The sequence below is a fragment of the Tympanuchus pallidicinctus genome, unplaced genomic scaffold, assembly GCF_026119805.1.
Source record: "Tympanuchus pallidicinctus isolate F22 unplaced genomic scaffold, pur_lepc_1.0 scaffold9, whole genome shotgun sequence".
NCBI classification, from domain to species: domain Eukaryota; kingdom Metazoa; phylum Chordata; class Aves; order Galliformes; family Phasianidae; genus Tympanuchus; species Tympanuchus pallidicinctus.
The window spans coordinates 15,885,703-15,911,356 of NW_026294813.1; the positions used below are offsets into that span (position 1 = coordinate 15,885,703).

The 25,654-nt window shown below is 40.4% G+C and overlaps 2 protein-coding genes across 3 annotated transcripts in view; one reads left to right on the forward strand and one right to left on the reverse strand.

Moving 5' to 3' along the window:
• RPP25L (ribonuclease P/MRP subunit p25 like) overlaps nt 1-4,446 on the forward strand; it is an 85,015-nt gene extending 80,569 nt beyond the window's left edge. The window contains exon 4 of the transcript XR_008203174.1: nt 4,437-4,446. The gene's annotated coding sequence lies outside the window, so the exon portion shown is untranslated. The remainder of the gene's footprint in view (nt 1-4,436) is intronic.
• DNAI1 (dynein axonemal intermediate chain 1) overlaps nt 1-25,654 on the reverse strand; it is a 134,921-nt gene that overhangs the window by 74,415 nt on the left and 34,852 nt on the right. For both annotated transcript variants that reach the window (XM_052670112.1, XM_052670111.1), the window contains 2 exons: nt 25,466-25,583; nt 23,493-23,536 (listed from right to left, as the gene is read on the reverse strand). In XM_052670112.1, coding sequence (XP_052526072.1) covers nt 23,493-23,536; nt 25,466-25,583 — 162 coding nt within the window. The remainder of the gene's footprint in view (nt 1-23,492; nt 23,537-25,465; nt 25,584-25,654) is intronic.

Below are 25,654 nucleotides of genomic sequence, written 5' to 3' on the forward strand. Positions count from 1 at the left end.
ATATAGAGAAGCCACATCATTTTAAAGTTTGAATGCATAATAATGTGAAGTGATTAAAAGGTCACACCTAACCCCTTATTGGACTTGTCCATCTTACCACTGCTAATTCTCACTCTGCTTATCTTGGTTGAATGAATTATTTTATATCCAGCATTTCTCTTCATTAAGTTATTTAAAACTAATGCAAGTCAGTTTTCAGCATGTATTTGATGTCCTTCTCAGTCTGAAGTAAAAAATTGGATTTATTTTCAACATGTTGGCACAGAGCTCAGCAAAGGGCTGGGGACCATCACAAGTTTTGCCACACCAGTCAAAGGTGCTGCCTTCGGAGCTGCAAGGAGAAAGCTGCTTCTCAGTTGTGGAAAACTGTAGAATATTAAGAAATTTTCCACTGAATCAGAGTCCCTCACATGGCTAGGACTTGTGCTCAGGTCAGACAAAATTCACAAGCAGCCTGGATTTCAACTGGGTATGTTGTTCTCTCTCCACTTTTAAAGCAACTTCTCCACTTCTTGAAACAGCTTGGGACTCTTTCTGAACTATCTGCTGGTTTTTATGCATTCTTTGAAAAATATTGGCTCCAGAACCAAACACAGTATTCTACTATCAGTCTCACTAACGCTTAAATCATCTCTCTGCTGCCATTCAGAATTCCCTGTTTGCACTCCAAGATCACATCCACCCTCCTTGCCAAAATCTCACATTGGAAACTCAAATTTATTGCTTGTCCACAAAAGCCTACTTTTTTTTGGAATTGCTGCCTTCCAAGATGCAACACTCCTCCTTGTTTAGAGAGGTATAATGTTATATTTGGATGCATTAAAATGCATTTGGTTTGCTTAACTCACATTGACCACAAAATTAATCACTGTTTGACAGCCCTGTTCCTAGCATTTGCAACTCCACCTGTGTTTTCATCAGTCACACATTCCTTCTGTGGTGAGTTTGTATTTCCATCTTGAGGACCAACAAAAATAAAGCCTAGCTCCAGGGCCACCACTGATCTCAACAGCATCTCCTCCAAGATGCTGTCTGAGCTGATAACTCCACCAGTATTTATTTTCTGCCATCTGTCAGTGGAAATTGAATCCTGCTGCTAAGACCACCTGTGCTGCGCTGAGCTCAGTGAGCATTTCCTGGCTCCAGGGATAAGCAGATGCCCTCTGGCCAGCAGCAAGCTCTGCAAGCTTGGGGCAATCCCCTCAGCTGGCAAATTGCAGACCTCTTTGATTTGTGCTGATTCAGATGTTGGAATGTCACGTTTAGTATTCTGACCGACATATTCCACCAAGTGTTGGACTAACTCCTGGTACTCCTGATCAAGGTAATGTTATTAATTGTGGCTCTGTTTGGGAAGCACAGACCTTGCAGTTCTGATTGGAGAGAGAAAAAATAGGATTTTAAAGCCTTTTGGAAATTTTAGAAAAGACAAAATTGACAGGCAACAAGGCAGGCTGTAATTTACACATGACCTGAGGCCATGCCACAGTCATAATTATTGCTGTGGGCTCCACACATGTCAGAATCAAGACACAGACTCCAGAAACCAAGACTGATAGATACAAACAGCCTATATGGAAATAAGCTGTCATGCATGTTTGCATCTTACTCTAAAATACAGTCTGGAAAAGAAATACAAGAGACACTGCACTCAACTGGTACAACAAAAAATAGAGAATTGTAAACACCTGTGCAAACAAGTGCAAGTAAGGCATGTTTGTTGCTGCATGTTACAGGAGAGTCTCAGGGGCAGACAAGAACAGTAGAAAACAGGATGAAAAGATACCATGCCTTCCTGAGACCAACAGGAGTATTTGACTTGCAGCTCAGCTCTCCTCTGGTTCACATAAAGTAGAGCAGGTGAGCACTGGAAAGAAAAGGAGTACACAATTGGGTTGAATTCATAGAGCTCTAAATAGTGCCAGACTTTTCTCATACTGATCAGAAAGAGCTTTGCATTATAGGTTTAGATTTGGTTTTGCAATGAAAATAGTGATAGTGCAACCTATTGTTATGAATGCTAATGGACACCCTGAAGGTACCCAAATAAAAGGAAGAGAGTCCATACAACAAAGAGCAGCAACAATGAGATTTTTATTCCAGACCAGCTAACATGGTCTTAGCTCTTTCTTCTCCAAACTTTTCACAGCACTTCTGATAATATACACCACAGAAGAGGGGAAAAAGGGATGACTGATGTGGGCTATGTAAGTTCCATCCATTGGTAATGTCAAGAGCAACACTGCTATGGTTTACAGGAATACATTCACGACAGACAGACAAGTTAACAGTCTCACATAACACACAGCTGCTCAGAAGCCAGGCAGCGAAGGACATTCCCAACCCCAGCACTAACAGGACAGTCATTTCTGCGGAGCACTCCAGAGCTGGGAGTCAGACCAGCGCTGAACCGCTGCACACAGCTGGCAGCCACCAGCACAACCGACTCAACTCTTGCTCCTGCCTTTCTTGTTTTGGTCAGCTTAAGCTGCAAACTTTATAGTGTTATATTATTTAATACATGAGGCTCTACGTCCTCTACCCCTGTTCTGAAAATAAGGGGGCTTATTTGATGGCGCTTGCAACCCACTAAATATTTAAGAGTGCCATCAAGTGGCGAAGTGCTTGTTAGCAGCAGGAGGCTTTGAGGAGGCACACATCATTCAGAAAACCCCGCATCACACAGCAGACAGACCTCTACGAATGTTTCGCTTTTCGATAATCACACCAGCCTGCTGTTACTGCAAACAAGCCAGGCTGCTGGCATATCAGTACTCCTCGGCCTGATGGGCAACGAGGGGGTGCATGCACTGCAGGAGATGCTTATGTGTTCTATAATTAAAGGACAGACGCTTTAAGAGTTTTATGATGGTGCTGCAGCCTCTTGAAAGCAGACAGATGCCTGACGAGACAGACATGTACAGCCTAGGCCTAAAAGGTGGCAATTAGAAATGATACTGCAGCTCAGAATTTTTCTGAAGACATTTGGCATAAGTCTTAGGTTTCACGGCAGAGCGCAGAAGCAGCAGAGATGTATGCACAGGTCAGCCCATAGTCTGTTTTGTGCAGGCATGCACTTTCAGTAACAGTGAACGTGGGAGCAGCCATTATAGCTCAGACAACTGCCCCTGTCCCATTTTCAGCAGCAGTATCTGACATCAGATACTTACAAAAGTGTAAAAAACCAAGGCATTGATGAAGTGATATTTTTTCTGGAATCCTGTCTAAATCCTTATTAATTTGTCATTAGGCATCTCCCAGGTCCCTAAAGGTCCTCCTCCCACTATCCTGTGCAGAAGCCAGCTACTGTTGATGAAATCTGCACAGCATCTTTCAGCATTCCTGTTTGTACATGGCTGGAATACAGACCAGCTATTTAGTTCTTCTCACAGTAATTTATTTCTTCTTGGCTTGCTTTTATTTTTAGTGCATGAAATACGGTACTTCTGAAGCAGATCTGTGAAGCATTTAATTGGTGATCAGTATAAGCGTATGAGTGTTTTTTAAGAATTACTAAATGTGGATTTCTGAGCAAAACAGTTCGTTTTCTGAAACACTGAAATATAAAATTAAAATAAAAGCAAATTCTATATCTGTTAGTCTCGAATAAAGTCAGCTCACAATGTAAATGGCAACAAATCAATAGCTTTCAATCTTTTGATCAGGTAACAAAAGCAAGGGGAAAAAAAGTCATAGCAAGGGGAGGATCTTTCAGAGTGAAATTTCTGAACAGCAATCACTTGTTATAAAAGAATGGAACTGGCAGGAAGGCTCACATAAAGGAAGCATCAAACACCCGTGCAAACTGTGGGCCAACTTTTAGTTCACATTTAGATATGATGGGAGTAAGTTGAGAAAAAAGAAAAGAACCATATAACCACTGAATAGCTGAGGTTGGAAGGAAGCTCTAGAGAGCATCTAGTCAGTGCTGAAAGCAGGGCCAACTACAGCATGTTGCCCAGGAATGTGTCAAGTCAGGTTTTGATTATCTTCAAGGAGATTTCTCCACAACCTGTTTAGGTAAACTGTTTCATCGCTCAGCCAATCCCCCAGACAAGAAGTTCTGTCTTATGTTTAAATGAACTTTTCTCTGTCTTAGTTTGTTGCCCATTGTCTTTTGTCCTCTCCCCCAGTGCCACCAACAAGAATCCGGATCCACTCATCTCTGTTGCTTACCATCAGATATTTATATACCTAAGAAGAAACTTCCACCTTTTTCTAGTGACAAGCAACTTTGTGCACTTCCACTCTGGGAAGCCAACCATTATGTAAATCAAACCAAACTACAAGACCATGGAATTCACAGTGGGAATTCAAGGGGAGTTCAGTTTCCCATTACCTCCTGTCCCCACCAGCTATATTACTGCTGGGCATCCAGCTTTGCTCCAAACTCTGCAGCTAAGGAAAAGGCCTGGGACTGCACAGCATCTAGGCAGTAGACAGGTGGTGTTCCTGCTCCAGTACTGGCATTGACTGGGTCTTTTGAGGTTTCTTTCAATCCCTGACTTTCTGTGATTCTGTGTTTCTGTGATCCTTGGCACCCAATGTGGCATTCACAGTACTAGCAACTAGAATCTACTGTGCTGGCCTTCTCTTTTATGCACTCACCAAACAATAAGAACAGGTGATGCTGTCCCTCTACAGATGTCTCCTGTGCAGTGCTGCAAAACAGCTCATCAGGCACCATGTGAAGAGAGGAGCTGGCAAATGCTAATGAACCCCATTTGAAAGAAGATCTTGAGTCAGTTCTCTGATACCTGTAGGAATCTGATGAGAATAATTCACAGCTGAACAAGTTGGCAATAGCACTTTGAGCTGTACCTGCTGCCTGTCTTTTATGGCAGGTGGGACTCCAACAGCAATTAATTCCTAATATTTAACTATGATCTGAATCCACTTTTGAAAAAAATAAAGATGCTCTGTGCACAAAGTAAACCTCCAGTTCTCCAGTGGGAAAATCACGGCCTTCCTATCTTATAGCCAGCAAAATGGAAGTGGAGAGAAGTTGCTGAAGAAACAACTAAAAGCTGGTTACATGTTTTGCAGATTAGATTTCTCACTGGTACAGAGCTGTAAACATCTCTGAATAAATCTCTTTCCTACCTTCTCTAGTTGACTTCATGTAACAATATCCTAAAACTCATTTTATTATCTCTGGGCTATATTACTGCAAAGTGATATCCTTGAGAACAAAACATGTGGCACTCACTGAAATAGAAAAAGAAAAAAAAAGTGCAGAGATTCTTTCTCTCTTCTGGTGCTAGACATTTCTAAAACCTCAGAATTTGGTCAGTACTTATTTTTCAATTCTTATTTTTCATTTTTACTTATTTTTTTATTTTTCAGACCATTTTTTTAAGTATTCCTGATGGAATCATAGCATATGGTGGTCTGTGATACGAATCATTGAGGTTAAAATCTAGATATTCCTGGGTGTATTCTAATGCTTCAGCAGCCTGCCAAACACTATAAAGCATGAAGAATGGAAAATTATAACTTAATTCCCTAAATTGCAGATCAGTAGGGAGAAATGTTATACTGGACATAACAAATTTTTGTTGTGGAGTGGCAAAACCAAAAGGTAAGCGAAGAAGAGTTTCAATGTCTCACAAGATTCAGCTCTAATGAAAACATTACATTAGATAGATTTCCTTCAGGTTTTTGCTGATCCCTACTGTTGAAAAATGATCATCATTCATCTTCAGAACAAAAGACAGAAAAATCTTAGAAGTAAAAGCCTTTAATGGAACCCTATACAGTTTCTTTGTACCACTCTGCCCTACAAATAATGACAAGCTGTTTAAAGTCAGGAGCTTGCAAAGTAACTTACATATCACTAAAATTAATGATGGAATGAGCCCTATGCAGATTCATAACGTCTAAGGCCAGAAGAGACGGTTGTGATGAAATAATTCTGCACATGCTGAATTATGCTTAATCACTTCCACTATTTAAAAAATCAATTCATTTGCAGTTTTCTGAGATCTCTGAATTCCATTTGCTAGATGCCATCCTAGATGAAAAAGCAAGAAAAAAGAGTTCTGTTCTGTAAGACATCTCCTTCCTTTCCCTTCAAGTAACTCATAGATAATAAGAAAACCACTATTTAATTAGCTTACTCTTTAATAACTAAGCTAATTAAGATGTGCAAGTATTTCACTGTAAGGTAGTTTCCAAACGTAAGTCATATGGTGGCTCTCCTCTGAAGTTTTTTTGAGTGTCCATAGTGAAGACTGAATTGTTTGTAGCTGGATGCGGCATTTCAGAAAAGGTCCCACCAGCATCATATGCTGAAGTGGTACCTCCTCCCTCCTGCTGGTCTCTGGTCAGTGAAAGCTTTCCACATCCTGTGTCAGAGCTCCTGAGCTGAACTTCTGCAGCTGTCTCACAAGTTTTCTTTTCTCAGAGTGTACAAGAAGGCAGAAGGATATTTTCAAGTCCAGTTTCATGACAGACACAAAACAATCTAAATACGGGCTGCTCATCTATTTCTCTCTGCCATCTCTTCTCACCTCTTGCTGTCCTAACTCTGTGACCCTGTGCTTGCTCATCTGCATGAAAACCACTCATTTTAAATGGTATCATCATCTTAGAGCACTGATGGTGATATCACATGTGTATAACATTCAGTCTAAGTAATTAGCAGTTCTTAAACGAAACCAAAAGAAGACTGTTTTCAAAGCCGCCTTGTGACAGCTCGTGAACTAGATATTAGCCAGTGAGGACAGACAGCTGACTGAGTGAGCTTTCTGCTCTTTGCAGGAGCTGAAGATGGTTTGGACTATTTGGGAGCACTCCAAAATGCACATACAGTGATGGGGTACTGGCCCGGAGAAGCATCACGCAACACTGAATTACCTCTCTGAAAAACAAGACTCCAGAGACACTTGTCCCTCAAGGGAAATTACAGGAATAGAGCCTTTTGTTGCCAGGACCGCCCTATGGGATCTGAGATTCATGCAGCTCTGGATACATGTTGTCTTTGCATGTCTGTTGTCTCGGCACGCAGGCTTGGCTTTTTCATCAGTAAGAATGTAGGCAGGGCTGCCCGGCCTCATCTGGGAAGATGTGGACTATCAAGGCAGGAAGGAGCTGAGGTATCAGAGCGAAAAAGACCGTTTGCACATCTAAAACAGACAGGCAGAGATCCTGCCCCCTCTGCAACCCCAGGGCGCCACAGAGAAGCTCTCAGATCCACTGGCTGTGAAGTAAGTCTGAACAAACATGGACAACTGCAGCACAAGGCAGAAAGGCAAAGGCAAGTAGAAATTAGCACTGCTAGGAGAAGTGCAGCACAGGTTACCCAGCCCATAGCTACTCCGATTTCAACCTTTCTCACAAATAATGTTTGGCCTGGAGGAGGTTGAGATCTTCCTGTTTGTTTCTTTATATTTGTAATGTCTAGATGTCACAGCTGGAGCAGAAATCGCTTCAAACAAACAGCAGAAAGATGACCTCTGGTGTTGGGAACAGAGGTGCAGAAAGAAAACAGCAAAGAAGCCACACTGTCATGCTTCTGAGTGCTGCTTCACAGCCTGTGCAATTCTCTAGTAAGATTCACTCACTATTCTCTCAGATAAATTAATAAAACCAGTTGGCGAATGAAAGCAACATGTAGCAAGAGGCTACAGAGCTTGGCAGGAGTTGATTTCATTTCCGTGCTTTCATATCAATTCTTCCTCCACAAAGCATCTAATCAGCCAATGCTGAGAAACATAAAATTAATGGTTTTGTTCAGAGGGCTGCCTCATGATGCCAGACAGCATGGTGAGACTGTTTGTAAATATTTGATTAGAAAAGGCAAGCAAATTTGGCATGAAAACATGTACAAATTAATGCGGTTCCACTATCTGATAGAGATATTTATAATACAGAGAGGTATGTCAGACAACATTAACATATGTGGTACAACACCAAATCCCTTCCCCAGTGTCTCTGTTCTTACAGAGCCAGCAGATCCAGCCTGTGAACAGCTGATAGACAGGAGCCAAGGTATTTTCCAGGGGATATACTGAGTGTTATGATCTGCTCTACCTTTAAACAGCAGACAAAAGGGAAAATATGGGAGCATCCTCAAAATGTTTGTACACACCCTCTGCCCGCTCTTTGCCGACTGGAAAAGAGGACAAGGTTCCGGGTAGCAATGCTCCTTGCTTTGGCACTAAAGTGGTCTTTCAAAATTTCCCAACTAGGAGCAAAGTACATTGCTGGTCATTAACTCAGGCATGCCTCTCTGTGTATGTCTTCACGCAGTAGAATGTTTTGGGACCTTGCAGGGCTCTCTCTCCGAAGAGAAGGACAAGAGATAGGACACAGTCTGTGATGAGCTTCAAGATCCTCAGCTTACACATCTGCACAAGGAATAAAAGGGTCCCTGTTGCCATATGGAGATGTGTCCAGAAGGATGTATTGTTGTCATCCCACCTATCCGAAGCAGGAAATCCTCCACCTTTTTTCCAGCCCAAGCTCTGGCCTTTTACTTCTGAATTTCAGGTTTGTAGAAACCACATGGCAAGGAGCGTCAGGTCTTCAAGGCTTTTTCTCCAGCAAATGAATCTGACAGTGCTGGGACAGGATGCTTAAGCGGAGACAGAGTTACCATCTTCCTGAGTATTAAGACATTGATCTAAGAAGTACCACACATGTTGTAAGCCATTAGGCAGAATTAAGTCTGTCCTGATACGTAGTAAACGATTTCTAGAGGCTAATTCCAGTCTGATTGTGTATCACTATTGTGCTTCTCTTTGAAACCAACCCTGCCATCAGCAAGGTTAAAGTCAGATCGATGCCAGACCAACTTACAGTTTTTATTCCAGCATAGAAGTATATTTTAATGCAGAAGGAAGACATACTCAAATACCTTCCCAGTGAAAAGCGTAGGCTGAATCTGATCTTTAAAAAAACTCATTTTAAAGATAATTTCACAGCCAGATAGACTGGTAAGCCTGTCATGAAATCAGAATACAGCCTAGCATTATTTCAGATATTCCAAGATTGCCCTCTCCTATTCAACACAATGGGGAATGTCATGACCACAGAAAATACTGGTCAGTTGTGGTCACCACCCCTACTGACAGTCAGCCTTCGTTGCCCTGTTATCTCAGTCATTATATGTGACTTTCAGATTTCCTGCTCTGAAGCCGTTTACCTGAATTGACAACAATTTTATTTTCCAATTCAGCTGGAGATGACACTTTTTTCCTTTCTTTTAACTAAATTTGCAGTTACGTAAATGCATGCGCTAAGTAAAAGAAAAAATACGTCAAGAATAGTTCAAATGCCACCCAGAGAGGCTTGGAGAAAGCTGAGGATTCAAGAAATAATACAATTCAAATTGGGAAGACAATGGCATGTTAAAATGTGAGTCAGCTGGTGGTCAACACAGAACATGGTCCCAACTGAATATCATTTGTAAATTAATGGAGATTCCTTTTCTGTGGCTCCTACTTTGAGAGTTAAGCTGAAGACATTCCTACGCTGTAAAAGAACTCAAGAAACAGCACTACAGCCTTAGTATTCAGGCTGGGAATACAGGCAGTCAGAGGTAAAACCATATGCAAGAAATGATAAGAATTTGTTTCAAATAAGAAAAGGAAATTGCGATTTTCAGGGCATGCTGTGAAGTCTGGAAGAACTACAGGCTGTCAGAGATTCTGCAGTACAACAAGCATATAGGAAGAAGCTAAGCTCTGATGCCTTTAAAGTGTGGAAGATCCCAGTGGGGCTTGAGGTTTGGCTGGAAGTCTTGAAAACCTTTTTGCAAATCTGAAAAAATAGCTCAAACGCTCCCTTGCAAAACTTAATTCACCCTTCTCAGTGGGAATCAAATTCAGAAAATTTCATTAAAAATCATAGTTCAGCCACAGCAGCAATCTAAAAGATAAGAAAGCATAATATTAAAGAAAGCAAATGAACAGCAAGGAGTACCAATCTAGCAAAGATGGATCAGACCCACGACTTACCAGTGATTGTATTCCAAGGATCAGATTCCAGCTGCAAGTCAGTCTCACAAAACACTGGCAAAATGTCTCACAAAATCAAATGGCAAAAGTTATAACTCATCAGATCTGCACAGCCACAAACCAACTGGAGCTTTTGTCAAAAGTCCATTAACTTGGGAACTACGTCTCTGCGTTCATGATGGGAATCTTATGGACAGGAGCTACAATAAGGCTGCAAATTCCTACTGTATCACTAGTGCTGCAGTAGCAGGAGATTTCTTCCAAGCCTCAGCCTCATTATTTAAACACAAGTTCCTCTTTGTTTCAGAATGAAATGTTCTTAGCCAGCCTTCATGCCAATAAAGGAAGGTTTTAAAACACCATATTCTACTCTGAAATCACAGGAGGAAAATAAAAAGAAGTCAACTCTTATCATTTGTAATCATCTCCTGATTTTGAGAGCCTGCCTTGTGATCTCTGAATAGTCAGACTTGGCAACACTGTACCACCCTCAGGGTAAATTCTCCTGGCTGCCAAAAAAATCTTCCTCGTTCCCTGAAAAATAAATTCCCAACGCTTATTAGTGTTGCCTTTTCCACTTCTAGCTATTCCTTTTTTCTCACTTTCATATGTCAAACAGCCTTTTGCTGAAGACTTCATAAATCTGTACACTGCACTCAAAATGATTTAAAATACATTGTTTTTATCAAATAAAAAGACATTTTACTGTCCTTACAGTTTTAAGGACAGCTATTAAAAGAGACAACTGTTAGTTATTATACTTGTCAGATAACTACATAAAAACAGACCTTTCCCAGTATAGGGGTTTGTAAAAACAGTGCTTACAGATATGGTCTTGCTCTGTGATGGCATGCATCAAGGGGCAGATAAAGCCACAGAGGGAAGCTAAACAGAGGAATTTTTGTTTACTTTTTGATATGTTTTCAACCTGAGAGTTTTCGGCACTATGTCATCCCTGCAGGGTTTATTAACATGCATGCTGCTCATGCTGATACATACACACATTTTCTGCATAGACTCTTCTACAACACTCAGCATATTGTCAAGATAAGCTCAAGAAAGAAAGCAGTAGAAGTGGCAGTTCAGTTAATGACTCGTCCATTTGGTCAGCCCAGTCCCAGTTACAGGTACATCACTGCTAATGATGCCTGCACAGAAGGCTGACCACAAGCTTTGCTGACCACAACCTCTGCTGACCACAACCTCTGCGGATCTCATGGTGATTTTATTTTTCTATTTGAGTTAGATAGAAGACAGATGATTTCATCTCGGTGCTCTGATATGAAAGTACTGTCACAGTGTAGTCTAACACAACAAACTGATTGGAGTAGCATGTTCAAGGGTACTTAAGCATTACAGCTGAAAAACATCAAATTGTTTTCAAGCTGGTACATCCCCTGCATCTCAGCCACGCATTGATGTGTCATTAGGAATTCCTGTAATACCTTCCACATTGCAGGACTGAAATGGAGATGTTTTCTATAGCTTAAAAAAAAGAAACCCACACAGATAGTTCCATTCTTTTGCCCCAAGGGAACTGCTTGCAGAACTGCAGACTCCACACAGGACTTAGCATTAAAGTGACTCCTTAACATGAAAGACCTTGAATGCAATTGAGGAATGCACATCACCTGATCACACCTAAGGAGCAATAGCTAACATCAGAAAAATCACGGAATTCTGTACAAATTATTTATATGGCTGTGGAATTTTTCAACACCTACACTTAACTACTAATGCTGCTTCCTATAGCCATGAAAGATTAACAGTAGCTCTGCCTTCTTATCAAAGACTTTGAAATTTTTGAGCTAATTAGCCACAGTAAATTATGCAAATTAGCACTAAATAAATCAGATTGAACCAGTGGTTATCCTTATCCACGTGGCTGATTTCACAACTGCAGCTGTGTCTGACAATGAAGAATTGAGAAATCTCTCAGGTGGTTGGATCCAGAGACATTTCCTGGCAGACAACCACAGCAAACCTACAGCATTCCAAACTCTCCCTTAAATGACTCTATGTGCCTGAACAGGCTCCTAGGCCTCCTTGGCATTTACCATCTGTGAGATACTTATAGACCAGTACTAAGCTAAACAAAGCAATTCATTTAGCCTTCTCTTCTATGGAGGCTCTGGAATTCTTCTGAAGAAAGTGACATATAATTCTGTTTTACTGACAGTGATACAGGTTGGCAAAATAAGGATTTTACAAAATTCCCATCCTTTGTGCTTTCATACATTTGTGAACCTGCACTGCAAAGTCTTAATGCAAATAAATAAATCAAGATAGGATCTTCATACTTTTGCTACTATTTTCTCTCTGATAGAACTAGAAATAGATTAAGAAATCTCTTTGTGGCTCACATGATGATTTTGGCAAGGCAAAATAAAGCAAGAATAACTATAAAGTTAGTAAGAATAAAAGTATCTGGCACAAGTAAAAGCATTTTGGCTGAGTTACGTGGGTTTCTGTTTTATTTAGATGTTAATTTGCCATTTATCTGAATGCGAGTTGCCATCTAAATGTGAGTTATTAGGGGAACAGATAGGTGCCAGGGCTGGCTACAGAAGCCATGGGATGTTCCCTAGGGAATAGGTAGCCAGTATCCACCACACTAACACAGCCTTGGCAGCCCTCGAACAGCAATTCTGCTGAGGGCGGTCTGGGCCTCCAAAGCCACCATTGCCTGGGACCTGGTAATATCTTTGTTGCTTACAGCAGAGTGTGAGTAATATACCTGATTCTAGGACTCTTGCTATGGAAAAGTCAAGCTATAAATGCCTTTTGTCTTACAGAGCCTAGGCATAAGAACATCTGTATTTTCGAAATCTTTGAAAAACGTGCAGCATAAAATGACACTTAAAAGTGTGTAGAGCTGTTCTGCTTGTTCCTCATCATCTGTTGATCAGCTCTTGCCAAATGAAGGAGTCTTCCAGTGTAGAAGGGAAGACAGTCTTTTAGCTAATTTCTGTTATGAGAGCATCACTTTAATTAACATCAATTAACATCAATGGCAAAGACAGTTAAACGATCTCAACCCAGCTTCTGTTATGCAGTGCTACAAGATCATTCCACAGTGACTTAAATGTAGCTGTTTCAGAGACAAAGCTAAAACAAGGAAAGTGTCTGTCTGGTTTTACCAACCAGGTAAAACTATGGCATACAAATGATTCATCTCCTGTGGACCAAAATGCATCAATTAAACTGGGCTAGACAGACAGGTAAGTGAATAGAAATTAATGGCCTGCAATGCACCAGAGACACAACAGGATGACTGAGGAGTTCCTTTGATCCTCAGGCTCTAAAATATCTCTTAAAATGTCATTTTCTCCAAACACATCATCAGAGCCTTTTATTACTTAATGCTTAGCATTTGCTTTTGCTACAGCAAAAGACTACATTATGATTAAACTTAAAATTACACAGAGCGAAAGGCTAAGACAAGAAAAAAATAGGCAAAGTTCTGACTATTTAAATTACAAATAATTAAGACGGCAACTGAAATTAATTTTTCACATGGTTTACATAACATATTGTACTTAGTAGGTTACATTTACTAACAGAGTTGACAGGTATACAGGTACCGTCAATTCTACACACCAGAGCATGTATGTGTGTAAGAGATATTTGGTATTTGGAAAACAGATCTGAAAGTGTTGTAATTTTCAGTGTAATTATGCATAATTGACCACAATTAGTTATATGCATGATGGCTTAAGTTTCCAACATCGGTTAGGTGGGGGAGGATTTTTAAAGATCTCCAGATCATGGAGGACCATGGATACAGATGTTTTTCCAGTGAACTTCAAGGTCTCTGACATGAGATAGCGCTGATAACAGCCTCTGCAAAGGCTAAAAGACTGAATAAGCCAAGCTCCTGAAGAACAAATACATAAATAACTTAAGCTTTTTCGACATTAATTCTTGTTCTAAATAAAAAATTTGCTGCCACAGAGCAAAACTTGGTGACAAATATTCCACCTTTAAAGCTTCCACATTTGAAAAGTTCCAGAGATTGGGAATTTGTTGCAACAAAACTAGTTGTTCTCAATTACCCATTTGCTATTAAAACCCACAGTTTGTCTGACCTAAATTTAACAGCTCCAGCTTTTCTTTGATCTTGTTACACCATTTGTCTGGGAGATTAAGGAGCCCTTTGTTACGCGATCTGTCTGCCCAATACAGGGAGTTAACAGACCAGGATCCAACCTACTAATAAGCTTTTCTTTGACAAGTGGAACAAACCGAGTTCCTTTGACTTCCTTTCCCAAGTCAGTGCTCCTTAGATGATTCCTTCATTCTTTTTTGAACGCTTTCTATTTTGTCATCCTTCTCCCTAGCATGTCAAAACCAGAAGTAAGCATGCCTTTCTAAGGGGATCATTTAAGCACTAAGTGAAGAAAGGCTCTTTGAAACTCAGAGTTCTTATGCAAAATCTCTCCTGTGCCAGAGGTCACTATTTTAAAATATCACATCTTCTCAAGGTAGGGCTGCCTCCATACAGATTATGCCTTGAATTTCTTCACAACTATGCTAGGTCACCATAGAACAGACTGATTTCCTGTTCTCTCCTATCAAGAGATTTAAGTCATTCTGTATCTTCAACCTGATTATTCCATTTCTCACCACCTGTCAGATATTTGTCTTATCAAAATATCAGCAGTGATTTTCTGCTTGCTTCTTCCTTGTGGATTTCCAACCTTTTGGCTTGCCTGGGCCACACTGAGTGAAAAGGAATTGTCTTGGGCTGTATGCATGTAGGTCGCACTGAAAGTAATAACTCCTATTGGTTTTAATAGAAACTACAACAGATATAATGAACACAGTGGCACTGTTTATTAAAGCAAAATCTCAGCCACGAAACACTATTTTTCAAAATAATAATCATTAAATTATTAGCTATGCATTTTTTGACAGTGATGAAGAAGAGCCTGCATGCTGCTCTAATAAGAATCTATACCATCAGAGGTGACCCACTGTTGCTGTTGTCACTGCTGAAATGCTCCACCCACTGCCTCACCGTGCTCACATCCACTGATTGGTCTCCATAAACATTCAGCAAGCATCACTGAATGTCAGAGGGTGATGCTTTTTCCCCATGGAGGAATTCAGCTCCATACCTTCGTTTGCACTTCCATGTCAGACAGTATTTTGTAACCCTGCCCCTCTGCTGCCATCTGTTGTACAGCAACAAAACATAATGGAATACTGGGGGGAAGGTTCAATCTCTCCTGCCATACTACCAACATCTGCCTCTGCCATCATGGACCAAGAGAATAAAATGGGAAGCATTATTTTTGGAGTAGCCCTCATAAAATGTATACATGCATAGTGTGGGCAGTGGAGGTTTGCAACACACAGGTAACAAAAACAATATATTTTTTTAAAACTAAAACATAATAAAGGGAAAGCAACAAAACCATAAAACTAGTGGGATATTTGATCCTGTTTTTATGCAACTAGTGCCTCAGTCTGGTTCAATGGCAGTGGTTGCCATTCTTAGCGAGGTCTCAAGGTGTTCGTTGGAGATTTTTGATGAAATCTGACTCCTCTTGCGCTTTGTTCTTGGAAACAGTTGTTTACAAATGTATGTAATGCCAAAAAGCAATGACATGAATAAGGTGTGAAGCGAGAGGTATTTTTCTTTGGTAAGATAGGCTTTACAGAAGTCCCGCAGGAAGACATGATCAGATTTTTTAGTTGAATATCTGATCGCAGATAAATCTGAAGGTCATGTATTTATGTTGACTGAAAGTAGAGTCACAAATAGACACACACACACACAAAAAGATTTTTTTTTTGCAATCTTGAAAGCTCTTCTCAAATTTCTTTAGCGAAATGGAAAGCATGAATGCATATTTTTGCTGTTCACAGGACTGTGTTTATCCAAAAGGCATAAACTTCTTTGCCATCACTTGAGCTGGCCCTGATTTCTGCACCCTGGTTTCTGCACCCTGCCCAGCCCTGGTTTCAGCCCAGATGGGGTTAACAGCACATCACTGTTTGGTTATGGCTGAGTGATGGGCTGATAGCTCAAGAGCTGCCAACATGATGGCAAGCTGTGCTGGGCTGAGCAGCCTGCAGACCTTAGGATGGACATGCCTGGCATAGTTCCTTTTATTACGTTTGCTTCAGAGGCATACAAATGCTGTTTTGTTTCTTACCTTCTTTTTTTTTTTTTTCCCCCTCAACAGCCTGTTTTAATCAATACAGTGTAGTCATGGAAGAGCTCCTTACAGCTGTGAGAAAGTCTCATAGTGCACCATAAACACATAAATTAAATAGAGCAAACCCATGGTCCTTCTTTTTGGTTGTGGGCGTACTGAGTGTCCATAAAGATGTTCTACAGCAGTTCACAAATAAGATTCATGCATTCCCTTTTTAATTTTTCTTTTTTGCTTATGTGCTTGTACTTGTTTTCTGCACTATAATATTCCTTTACAGCAGCAATTTGGCACATTATTTAGTGAGGGCTCTGTCTGCCTGTAACAAATATAACCAATTAAAATGCCTGGCAACTAGGCAACAATTATTGCAACAATTTTAAGCAACAATTTTAATGCTGACTGCCTCATTTTTCTTTCTCAAGTTGGTCCTAAATTTGTCACTAATAAAACAACCATCATTAATAACTGGCATCGTCAGCATTTGTGAATAAGTCTTTCAACTCAGTACCTATAGCCAGTGTCAATAAGCAAGACACCTACAGTAAAAAGCAAATGCTCAGCTACCATGCTGGCACAAAGCTGTCAAAACTGCTACCAAAGTCAGAGTGATTTTCCTTGGTTTCTGAACATTGAAGTTGTGTTTAACTTTAGCAACTTTAGCAAATGCTGAGCACAAGCATTTGAACTGACACGGAGACATCTTCTCAAAGCTGCGATTTGTTGTGTCATTTTAGTGCTTTTCGTAAGTACAGCCCAAATAGCAAACTGAATCCAGACTAGAGTGTCATTCTCCCTTTGAAGTGTGTGCATGCAGCTGTGGGCCACATGAATCCCAACTAGCCTTTGTGATATTGCACTTAGGTAACCGCAGCAGTTTTACAGTGGGGTCTCACGAGGCCAAAGCTGCCTGCTGGTCCCAGCCCAGCACAGGTGCTGGTGTATGACTAGAGGGCCAACTCCAGTGCAGTCCCCTCATGAGAACCACATGCACATAGCCTTACACAAGACAAGGAAATTCACTTAATAAATCCAAAATGTTTTTTTCTCCCTCTGACGTTTTCAGTCTCAGTGTTAGCAATACCGAAATAAACTCATGCAGCTTACAGAAGGATTAGAAGGGATCTCCACTCATAGCAGTCTTCTGTGTCTGTACTGTGAGCATGATTTAAATATACATACATCTCAAAACCCATCTGAAAGAGACTTTCTGTGATCTGCTTCAGAGATCTGAATTCCTTAGGCACCATTCAGTCTTCTTAGTGCTTTTACTTAAAACTCTTTGGTCATTCATCAGAATCAACCAAGTTTAATAGTTATGCTGCTAGTTATGAAAATCCAGCACAGGCTGTCTTCCACAAGCTACATTACGGTCTTTTGCTGTGCCACAGCAGCGAGAAAAATTGTCAGTGAACACCTAGTACAACTTCTAGCACAGCCTGCCCTCAAACCCACAGCTTGCACTGTCAAACTGAGTTTTCAGGCTTGCGGAATTCTCCTTGTCCAACATATGCTTCTGTTCTTGTCACATGGATTACTTTCAATCTTGCCACTACATTGCGTGCTAAGTAGGACGAAGCTTAGTCCTCCCACTCATATTTTAAATGAAAATACTACCTTGTACGTAGATGGACTAATAACTTTCTGAAATATTTTTCAGTCCTATCTTCTGTGACTTCCCAATGTATCTGAGAATTTCAGAGAGCTGGGCTTCATAAGGTTTTGATACTTTTGATACCATAATTGGACTGAGACCTTAGAGAAAACTTCAATTTTTATCTATATTTCAAGATCACATTGTAGCATTATAATAAGTAGTTAAAACAAATTAATAATCACAGACATTATCTGAACTCAGTGAGATTCTGCAGTGTGAGAATCCCAGTCCTGCTTAGTTGCCTTCTCTATCACTGTGGTCCCCAGACCGGTGGAGAGGGTAAATGTCAAAGCTGCCATTCCTGGTGAAGTCATTGGTGATGAATTGGATGAAGTAACTGTGCTGACAAGAATATATCTGTATATTCCCTTAGCATTCTGTTAAGTACATCATAACATGCAATTTAAATCTTACATGATATGGAATTAGTAGAGCACATACTAAATGGATTTAAACCAGGTTTGCTGTCAGGGCCTATAGCAGAGCTGTAAACAGAAGTGAATAGAGATGTTTTCTTTTGCAGATTTATGAGCATCATTTCTAGTCCTGCAGTGCTTGGTATTGTTTATTTTATTCTGTGTAATGATGTAAACCATCTACTGGCGCAGAAATGATGAAAAAGACAGCTACACTTACAGTACGCTCTTATCCCAATAGTTAGATGGATATGACTGCAAGTGTCCTTTTATGAATGAAGGTTACATCAAGGACAGGAGACTACAATTTGGAAAGCAAAAACTCAAAGGCTGATGCCAGTCATTGTTGACAGTCATTACCATTGCCATGAGCTGTGATTACACAATTGCTTAGTCTAAAACTGTGAGGACCATCAGGGGAGGTGAAACTGTACTTCTGAATGAAGAACACATGAGAGAAACTAGGTCGGTATGTCTGATTATGGTGTTTGCACTTGGGAAGAATGTAGGATGTTGAGGGTGAGTGGATGAAAGATTCTCAGTCAGATGGAGTTTTGACATGGAAATGGTGATTGTAAAAGGCACACCACAGTCTGAAACCACCAGGGTAGAGGATGCCTAATGAATTTCCTACCTTGACCTCCCCTATTTGTGATATATGCCTCTCAAATAAGTATTTAGAAGTGGCTAGAAAACAAAGTATTTGTCCTAGAAGAAACTTCTGGGGTTTGGAACAGGGTCTTTATGAACCTAATTGGTTTGTAACATGAAGCTGATTTTAATTTTCGTTAAATCTTTGGAATGGACAGTGGATTGGGAATTCTGTACTGATTTTTTTTTTTTCCACAGCTTGCTTTCTAGAGGTGGTCCAGACTTCTTGCAAAATAAAGAGGGGGAAAAAATGGTGTACTTTGAAGCACACTCTCACTGTCCCTTGCAGGATGGCTTTTAATCTCCAAAAGTAAGCAAATTCTGTTACCAGACATTTCCTTTATTATTCAGAGTTCCAATCTAAAGTCTTGATTCTGTAAATCATATAATCACAGAATCACCAGTTGTGGGTGAAGTTGTCTCTGGACATCTAAACTCAGAGGGAAACTCTGCAAGGGAAAAGAAGCACGCTCCTTGATCATGCAAACCTATTTCACTTTTGCCTTGCTATCTTTCTTCACTACCCCCCCTACAGGAAAAGTTTCTCAGTGTCACAGAGCAGCCAGCTCCTTGAGTAGCTGCACTTCATCCTTTAGTGGTAAGGATGAATTGATTCACTTGACCTGGAAGATCCGCTGAGGGATGAAACCTTCAGTCAAGTAAGCAGTGCCTGCAAACCACAGAGGTGAAGCTGCAGTACCTTGCTGTTAAAGATATGTAGTCCATTTTTCTTCTCCCCATTATCTCTGAAGAACATTGAGTATGTCCTAATTGGAGACATTGTGTCTCCCACGTCCTTATTGCAATGTCTATCCAACAGTTTCAGTCAGTGTGAGCAGTACAAGAAAGATGTCCACATTCATTGGACAGTGCATTTGAGAAAATGAAAAATTTTTGTAGGTATACCTACAAGACTGTAGGTATACCTCTCTCCCTAGATGAGCTCAATAAGAACTGCTCTGTTGTCTCAGTGTTCAACTGTAAATCCCCAGCATCAAAAATCTCAAGGAATCTATTACTAAATAGTTACTCCCTGTGAAAACTCTTGCCAGGATTTTACACCAATTTAATTCAGTCACAAAGGCATAACAACTTTTACTTTAATGCAGTCACACCAACAAAAGCACTCTGCATTAGCTCATCCTGCTCGTTCTGAAATTACAGAGGCAGCTAGAGCTCTATATAGGCCCCTCTACATGGTCCAGTTGTGCCCATGCTAGACTCCATTATACAGAGTCATTTCACTGTAAAGAACTGAGGATTGGACAGCTCTACCAGATTCTTCAGTGTTCTGGGGGTGAGCCTGTACTCCTCACGCATCCTTGTAGCTGGCAGTTACACCCACGGAGTGCAGGCAGAGCAGGGGAAGGTACATCACCCAGGAAGATACTGTTTTTTCCTTCCTGTCTCATGTGATGGAGAGTTGCACATAGAAAGCCATTTTCGAATGCTGTCAGAAGCACACTTACTTCTGGAACATGAATTCAAGTGATTGCTAAGGCCTGGGCTTGTTGTGCTCCCATGAGCAAGGCAGAGCACAAGCCCAACACCCACCACAGCCCTCTGAAGCCTATGCTGCAGGCTGTCAGTCTAGCCAGAAATCCAGCAATCTCGCTTATGCAGAAACAAAACCAGAAAGACAGCTCCTCCTGATGGGAATAACAATTAATTCTAGCCAAGCAGCAAAGATCCTGAATTGCAAATTGCAATGACAGTATTCCCTTGTTCAGAGGGGGACTGTCACATGCCAAAGAAATGCCATTGGCATCAGAAACCTCATCCAAATAAATTACTGATGAAACCTTCAGTAATAGGATACAAAAGCAAGAGACAAAAAAGCTAGGACCCTATTTGTAAAGAATTCACCATGATGGAGTGAAATGGACCCACACAAAACAAGGGATCTTTTGTTTCAAAAAGTATACTTTGGGCAGCAGAACAAATGTGTTGCTCGTACCCTGGCAGCAACTGCCAAATGCATGCTGCACAAAAGAGTAGTGATGTAATTACGCTCACCGCAGATCCAAAGAGCTGAGTTCTATTTGTGGCTCTAGCTGAGTCCCCATGTGACAACAGGACTGTTTTCTCTGGCCCGGATTCATCTCCCTTTCTGCACCTGGATGGCAGAACAGTGGGAAAGTCCTGCCTAATTCCTGCGCTCTTAGCATAGGGGCTGTGAGATGGTGACAAGGTGAAGAATATCCTGAGCGCTTCTTGCCACGATTTCTTTTGCAAAGACTGATCCCATTCTGTTTTTCAGAATTCCTGCTGCCTGCTGGATTAAAGAAATTGTCAGGCCAATTCAGACTTCTCAGCAAACTAACAGGAACATTTCCTGGGCTCAGATGCAGTGAACTTCAAGAGAGAAATGTCATTTTTAAAGAAAAATCAAATGTTTGAATATTGCACACGGAATGTAATCTTTACCAGTATAAATGAAGACAACCCATCTGGTTTTACTGTCAGAGCACAAGAGAGAGACTATTTGGGAGCACACCAAGGGCCCCTACAGCCAAGTGTCTGCTTTCCAAGAGTGCTGAGCAGTAACTGATCAAAGAGCATAAGAATCACAGCAAAAGTTGTTCTATTCCTATATTCAGAGTTTCCTGCATATTGCAATTATGAATTTACTAAATCAAAGGACTTGTGCTTGGTAATGGCCAGCAGCAAACTGCTCCTCTGTGAATTGATCTTTTGACTCCACGTATATCTTTGTCCTCCAGAGTATGGAGTGTGGGAAGAAAACATTCACAATTTTGTAATGTATCATATTATTCTATTTTAAATTTGTATTATACCAATAAATTTGTATTAGCTCAATAATTTCATATGGTCTCCCTCATCCTTATATACCTCATATGCCTTATATGCCTTATAGGCAATAATGAATATTTGACCCTTTTTCACTTTTGCTGCTCAGGATTCTATAGACCCATATCAAATCCCCTCTCCTTTGGCATGTTGTCAGAGCACCAGTCTGTTCATGCTGGATGATACAGAAGTCATCCTACATATCCCTGCTCATCCTTGGTGTCTTTTTCTGGTCATGTTCCCATCTTCCCACAGCTAAACACATACTTCCTCAAAGTTTACAAGCACAACTGCACACAGTAATCAAGACATTGCTATATTACAGATCTTGTAATTTTTTCAGTTTTCTATTGTTGTTTCTCCTACTGCTTTATATGTAGTTTTCTATTTTTCTTCTACTGTATCCAGGTTTATTTTCCTTTATTTCTTTCCTGAATAACAACCATTTTCCTTAAGCCCAGTACTGAGCTTTTAATCCCACGACTAAATTTCCCAACAATGAATTTCAATAGTCATTTTATCACAACTGAGATCCTTCAGCATCCGTTCAAAATAGTTGTTCCCTAAAAATAAACACCAAGCAATTTGCTTTGTTAGTAGAGAATACTCACAACAGACTATAATGTTTTCATGCCAAAGAACACTAGCAAAAAGTATATCTGCAGTTTTGCAAGTAGATACAGAGAAACTGAAATGGCAGGTGGGCAAAGCCAAGGCCCTGTCTCTGACTCCCTGTCTTCCACTCTGTCATCCACAGAGAACTCCCAGGGTTGAAGTGCTTAGGGTAATAAATTCAGTGACTAATCCTGCTATTTGCAGTTCTCAAACACTGTTTATCTGTAGCCCGGTGGCTGATTTTCATTTCAAGCCAGATGGAGAACTATTAGTGCTCCACAGGGGAATCAGCTTTTACTTCAAAAAGTACACTCTAAGTCAGACAAGAAGTTTCCTGCTAGAAACAATGAGGAAATTGACTGGATCAACACACCCAGTCCTTCTCACAAATTAGAAGAACCATTCTGTAGTCTACCCATTTCTGGAAGCAAGGAGAAAGCTCTGCTGCCTTTGCAATGCTATTCCGTTCTCTGACCCTCTCTGCTTCATTTCAGAGTGAATGGTAGATACAAGGTATCTATACAAGGTAGATACAAGGTGCACAAATAGCATAAAAATGGTGAGAAAATATCAGCCTGCTAGAATTCTTTTCATTTCCTGACTGTGGGGGCAGTAACATTGGACAGAAGTTGTAATGGATTAGCACAGGAAGCCCTGAACTAGATGTCCATAGCGGCTCATAATAATTTCATACCTAATCCTAGACACTACAGCAGGAAAAGTGCCTTTTCCTTTACTCAGGCCTGGCATGCCCTAATGGAGAGCTTACCTCCAAAGACATCTCTGAAAGATGTTCCCCACCAAAGGACAATGTGTTTATGCTTAGAGATGTCTCTCATTATTAGCTTCTGGTGAAACAGAACAGACCTGGTCTTTAAGCAGTTAGAAGGGCAGGGAAAGGGGAGTGCCAATCACAGTCCATCAGATGAGATTAAAGGGTGTTTCTAGAGACAAGTCCTTGACCAAAGGGAGAGTCAGTACTATCACGTGCCAAAAATCCTGTCTAACACTGTCATTACCCATACATTTCTAAATCTTCATGTCTTGGAATGTAAAGGTATAATCCCTATTTTCAATTCAATCGCAGTTTACATATATTAAATTGAGTTCTTGCTACAAGATGTAGTCCATGCCCCACAGTGTAATGTGATTTAACCTCAATGCACCAGTTTAATATTTTAAATCTGTCACTGTCATTTCCGTATTTCTTACTTACAAGAGCCATACCCCACTGCAAACTGGTCCTTGTACTTTGGATTCCTGTAATGAGAAAATTCAGGTAGGAAAGCATTTATAATTAACTACATAATTCAACAAGAATGCACATTTGTTTCACATTTTAATATCATAGTCCATTCTCACAGGACTACATAGAGTCTAAGGGCTAAACCCTTATGAATTTACACATCAGTAAAGTTCATGTATGAGTAATTCTTCTGGACTCAAGATGTGTAAGATAAATATAACATCTGAAGACCACAGCAGTAGATGAAAAGGATAAAAAGGGCAAAGACTTATATATGATGCCAATCTCCAGCATTTCTTCACTTATGTACTTCATGATTATGCAAAGTTGACTTTTAAAGATGAGGTCTTTGAAGAAAGGAAAAAGGCAGGAATGTGTTGGCTTCCATCTTTCAGAAGCCATAATAAAGGAGTTTCCAACTCACTGAAGATTAATACTCAATAAGCTTACTTTCACTGTCACTAAATAATAATGTATGATTCAAGAAGCAAGTGTTGGTTCAATAATTCATCACCATAGCTCAGGAAAGGAAATTCCCTTCTGATTCAATTAGTTACCAGTTTTGTAAGAGCACGCTGCCTGAGTAGCTAGCTATTATACCTTCAAAAGTCCCTTTATTTGAAAATAAGTTACAACTTCTGTTCTGTATGGACAGTTCAGTAGTGTTGCTGTCCATAATCTCCTGAAATGAATGGATGTGAAACTTACCTAATTACTGTTTCCCTGACTATTCTGAATTGATAAAATAAAAATATTTTTCACTTGGGTAGACACCTAGGCATCCTAATGCTCTTGCTCCTATCCACTAAAAGCACCATCACTGATAGTAATGTGAGAATAAAAATTAAATTAGAAAAGCTTATTACATAATGCAATTTGGGGTCATTTTTTCAATTTCTGGGCCGTCTTTCTCTTACGATCACCTGGAGACAGGAATAACAGCAACACAAATGACAAGTAAAAGATGCCTTTTTTCTCAATTTTACATCTCATTTTAGTATTATTTTGTAATTCTCATACAACGACCTCCTCAATATTCTATTAAAGTATAAAACTTGCAATGGCTTGAAAGGACGAAAGATAGCAATCCTGCTTTGTCTCTCTACAGATTCTCCTTGGGAAGATATATCACACTGCTCTACCAACAAGAGGAAGTAGCAGAGCACAGGGCAGGAGCTATGTAAGTCTCACACAACTGCATGAACAAGCCAAGGATCTGGGGAGGATCAAGTACGTTGAGAAGTAAAGGATTCATTCAGGTTGAGAAGTTTTTTGTGGCAATGACCATGAGCTGATTTGAAAATTTTCAAATGATAATTTTCAGACTGGCCAGGAGTAAATAAGCAACAGTGGACTGCAGGTCAAATGGCTGCTAAATGAAGTGTGTAAGAACCCCACAGATAAATACCATTGCTGTCACAGCAGTGCCTGAAACATGTGCCACTGTCCTGCATAAAGGCCAGGTGTGAGTGCTTCAGCATCTTACAGCATGTGGTGATAATGTAATCAGCACATGCAATGTTTGCATTTCCCTTTCTGCTGCTTTACATCTCTTGTCAAAAACAGCACCATCTCTTCTCCTTCCCTAGGTTTTTCAGGATTGATTCTTACAGCATATTATCCAAAGATAAATCCCATCTATCTCAGCTTTCCCAAGAAAGGACACTTATTTGCCCTCCTAACTGCATTCACTTTGCCCTAGCAATGCCCCATACTTGTTGGGTCTTCACCTTTTGCTTGAATGTCCCAAGCTTGACACATTCAGCCCCACACAAGCTGCTTCCCATCCAGAAGTGTGTGGTGTGTACAGATGCTGTCAAAGATGATGACTGTAATTACTAAAAAAGTGTTTCCACAGAAACCAGCACTGCCTTGTAAGGTGGCTTGACAATTAATTCCACTACTCTGCAAACTGAGAGCAAGTTTGCATTAAGGAGACTTACCAGGAGATGGCAGTAACTGCAAGTCTCTTGGTTTCGTCATACTGGAACTTCCAGAGCGGGAGGAGAGTTCCCCTCTGGTCCCTGTATTCATCGGAGGCATCCTCAAAATATTTAAAATCTAAAACCAAAATAAAATAATAAGTCTCATGGAAAAGATCTGAAATACTTAACCATGGTGGGGTACCAGAT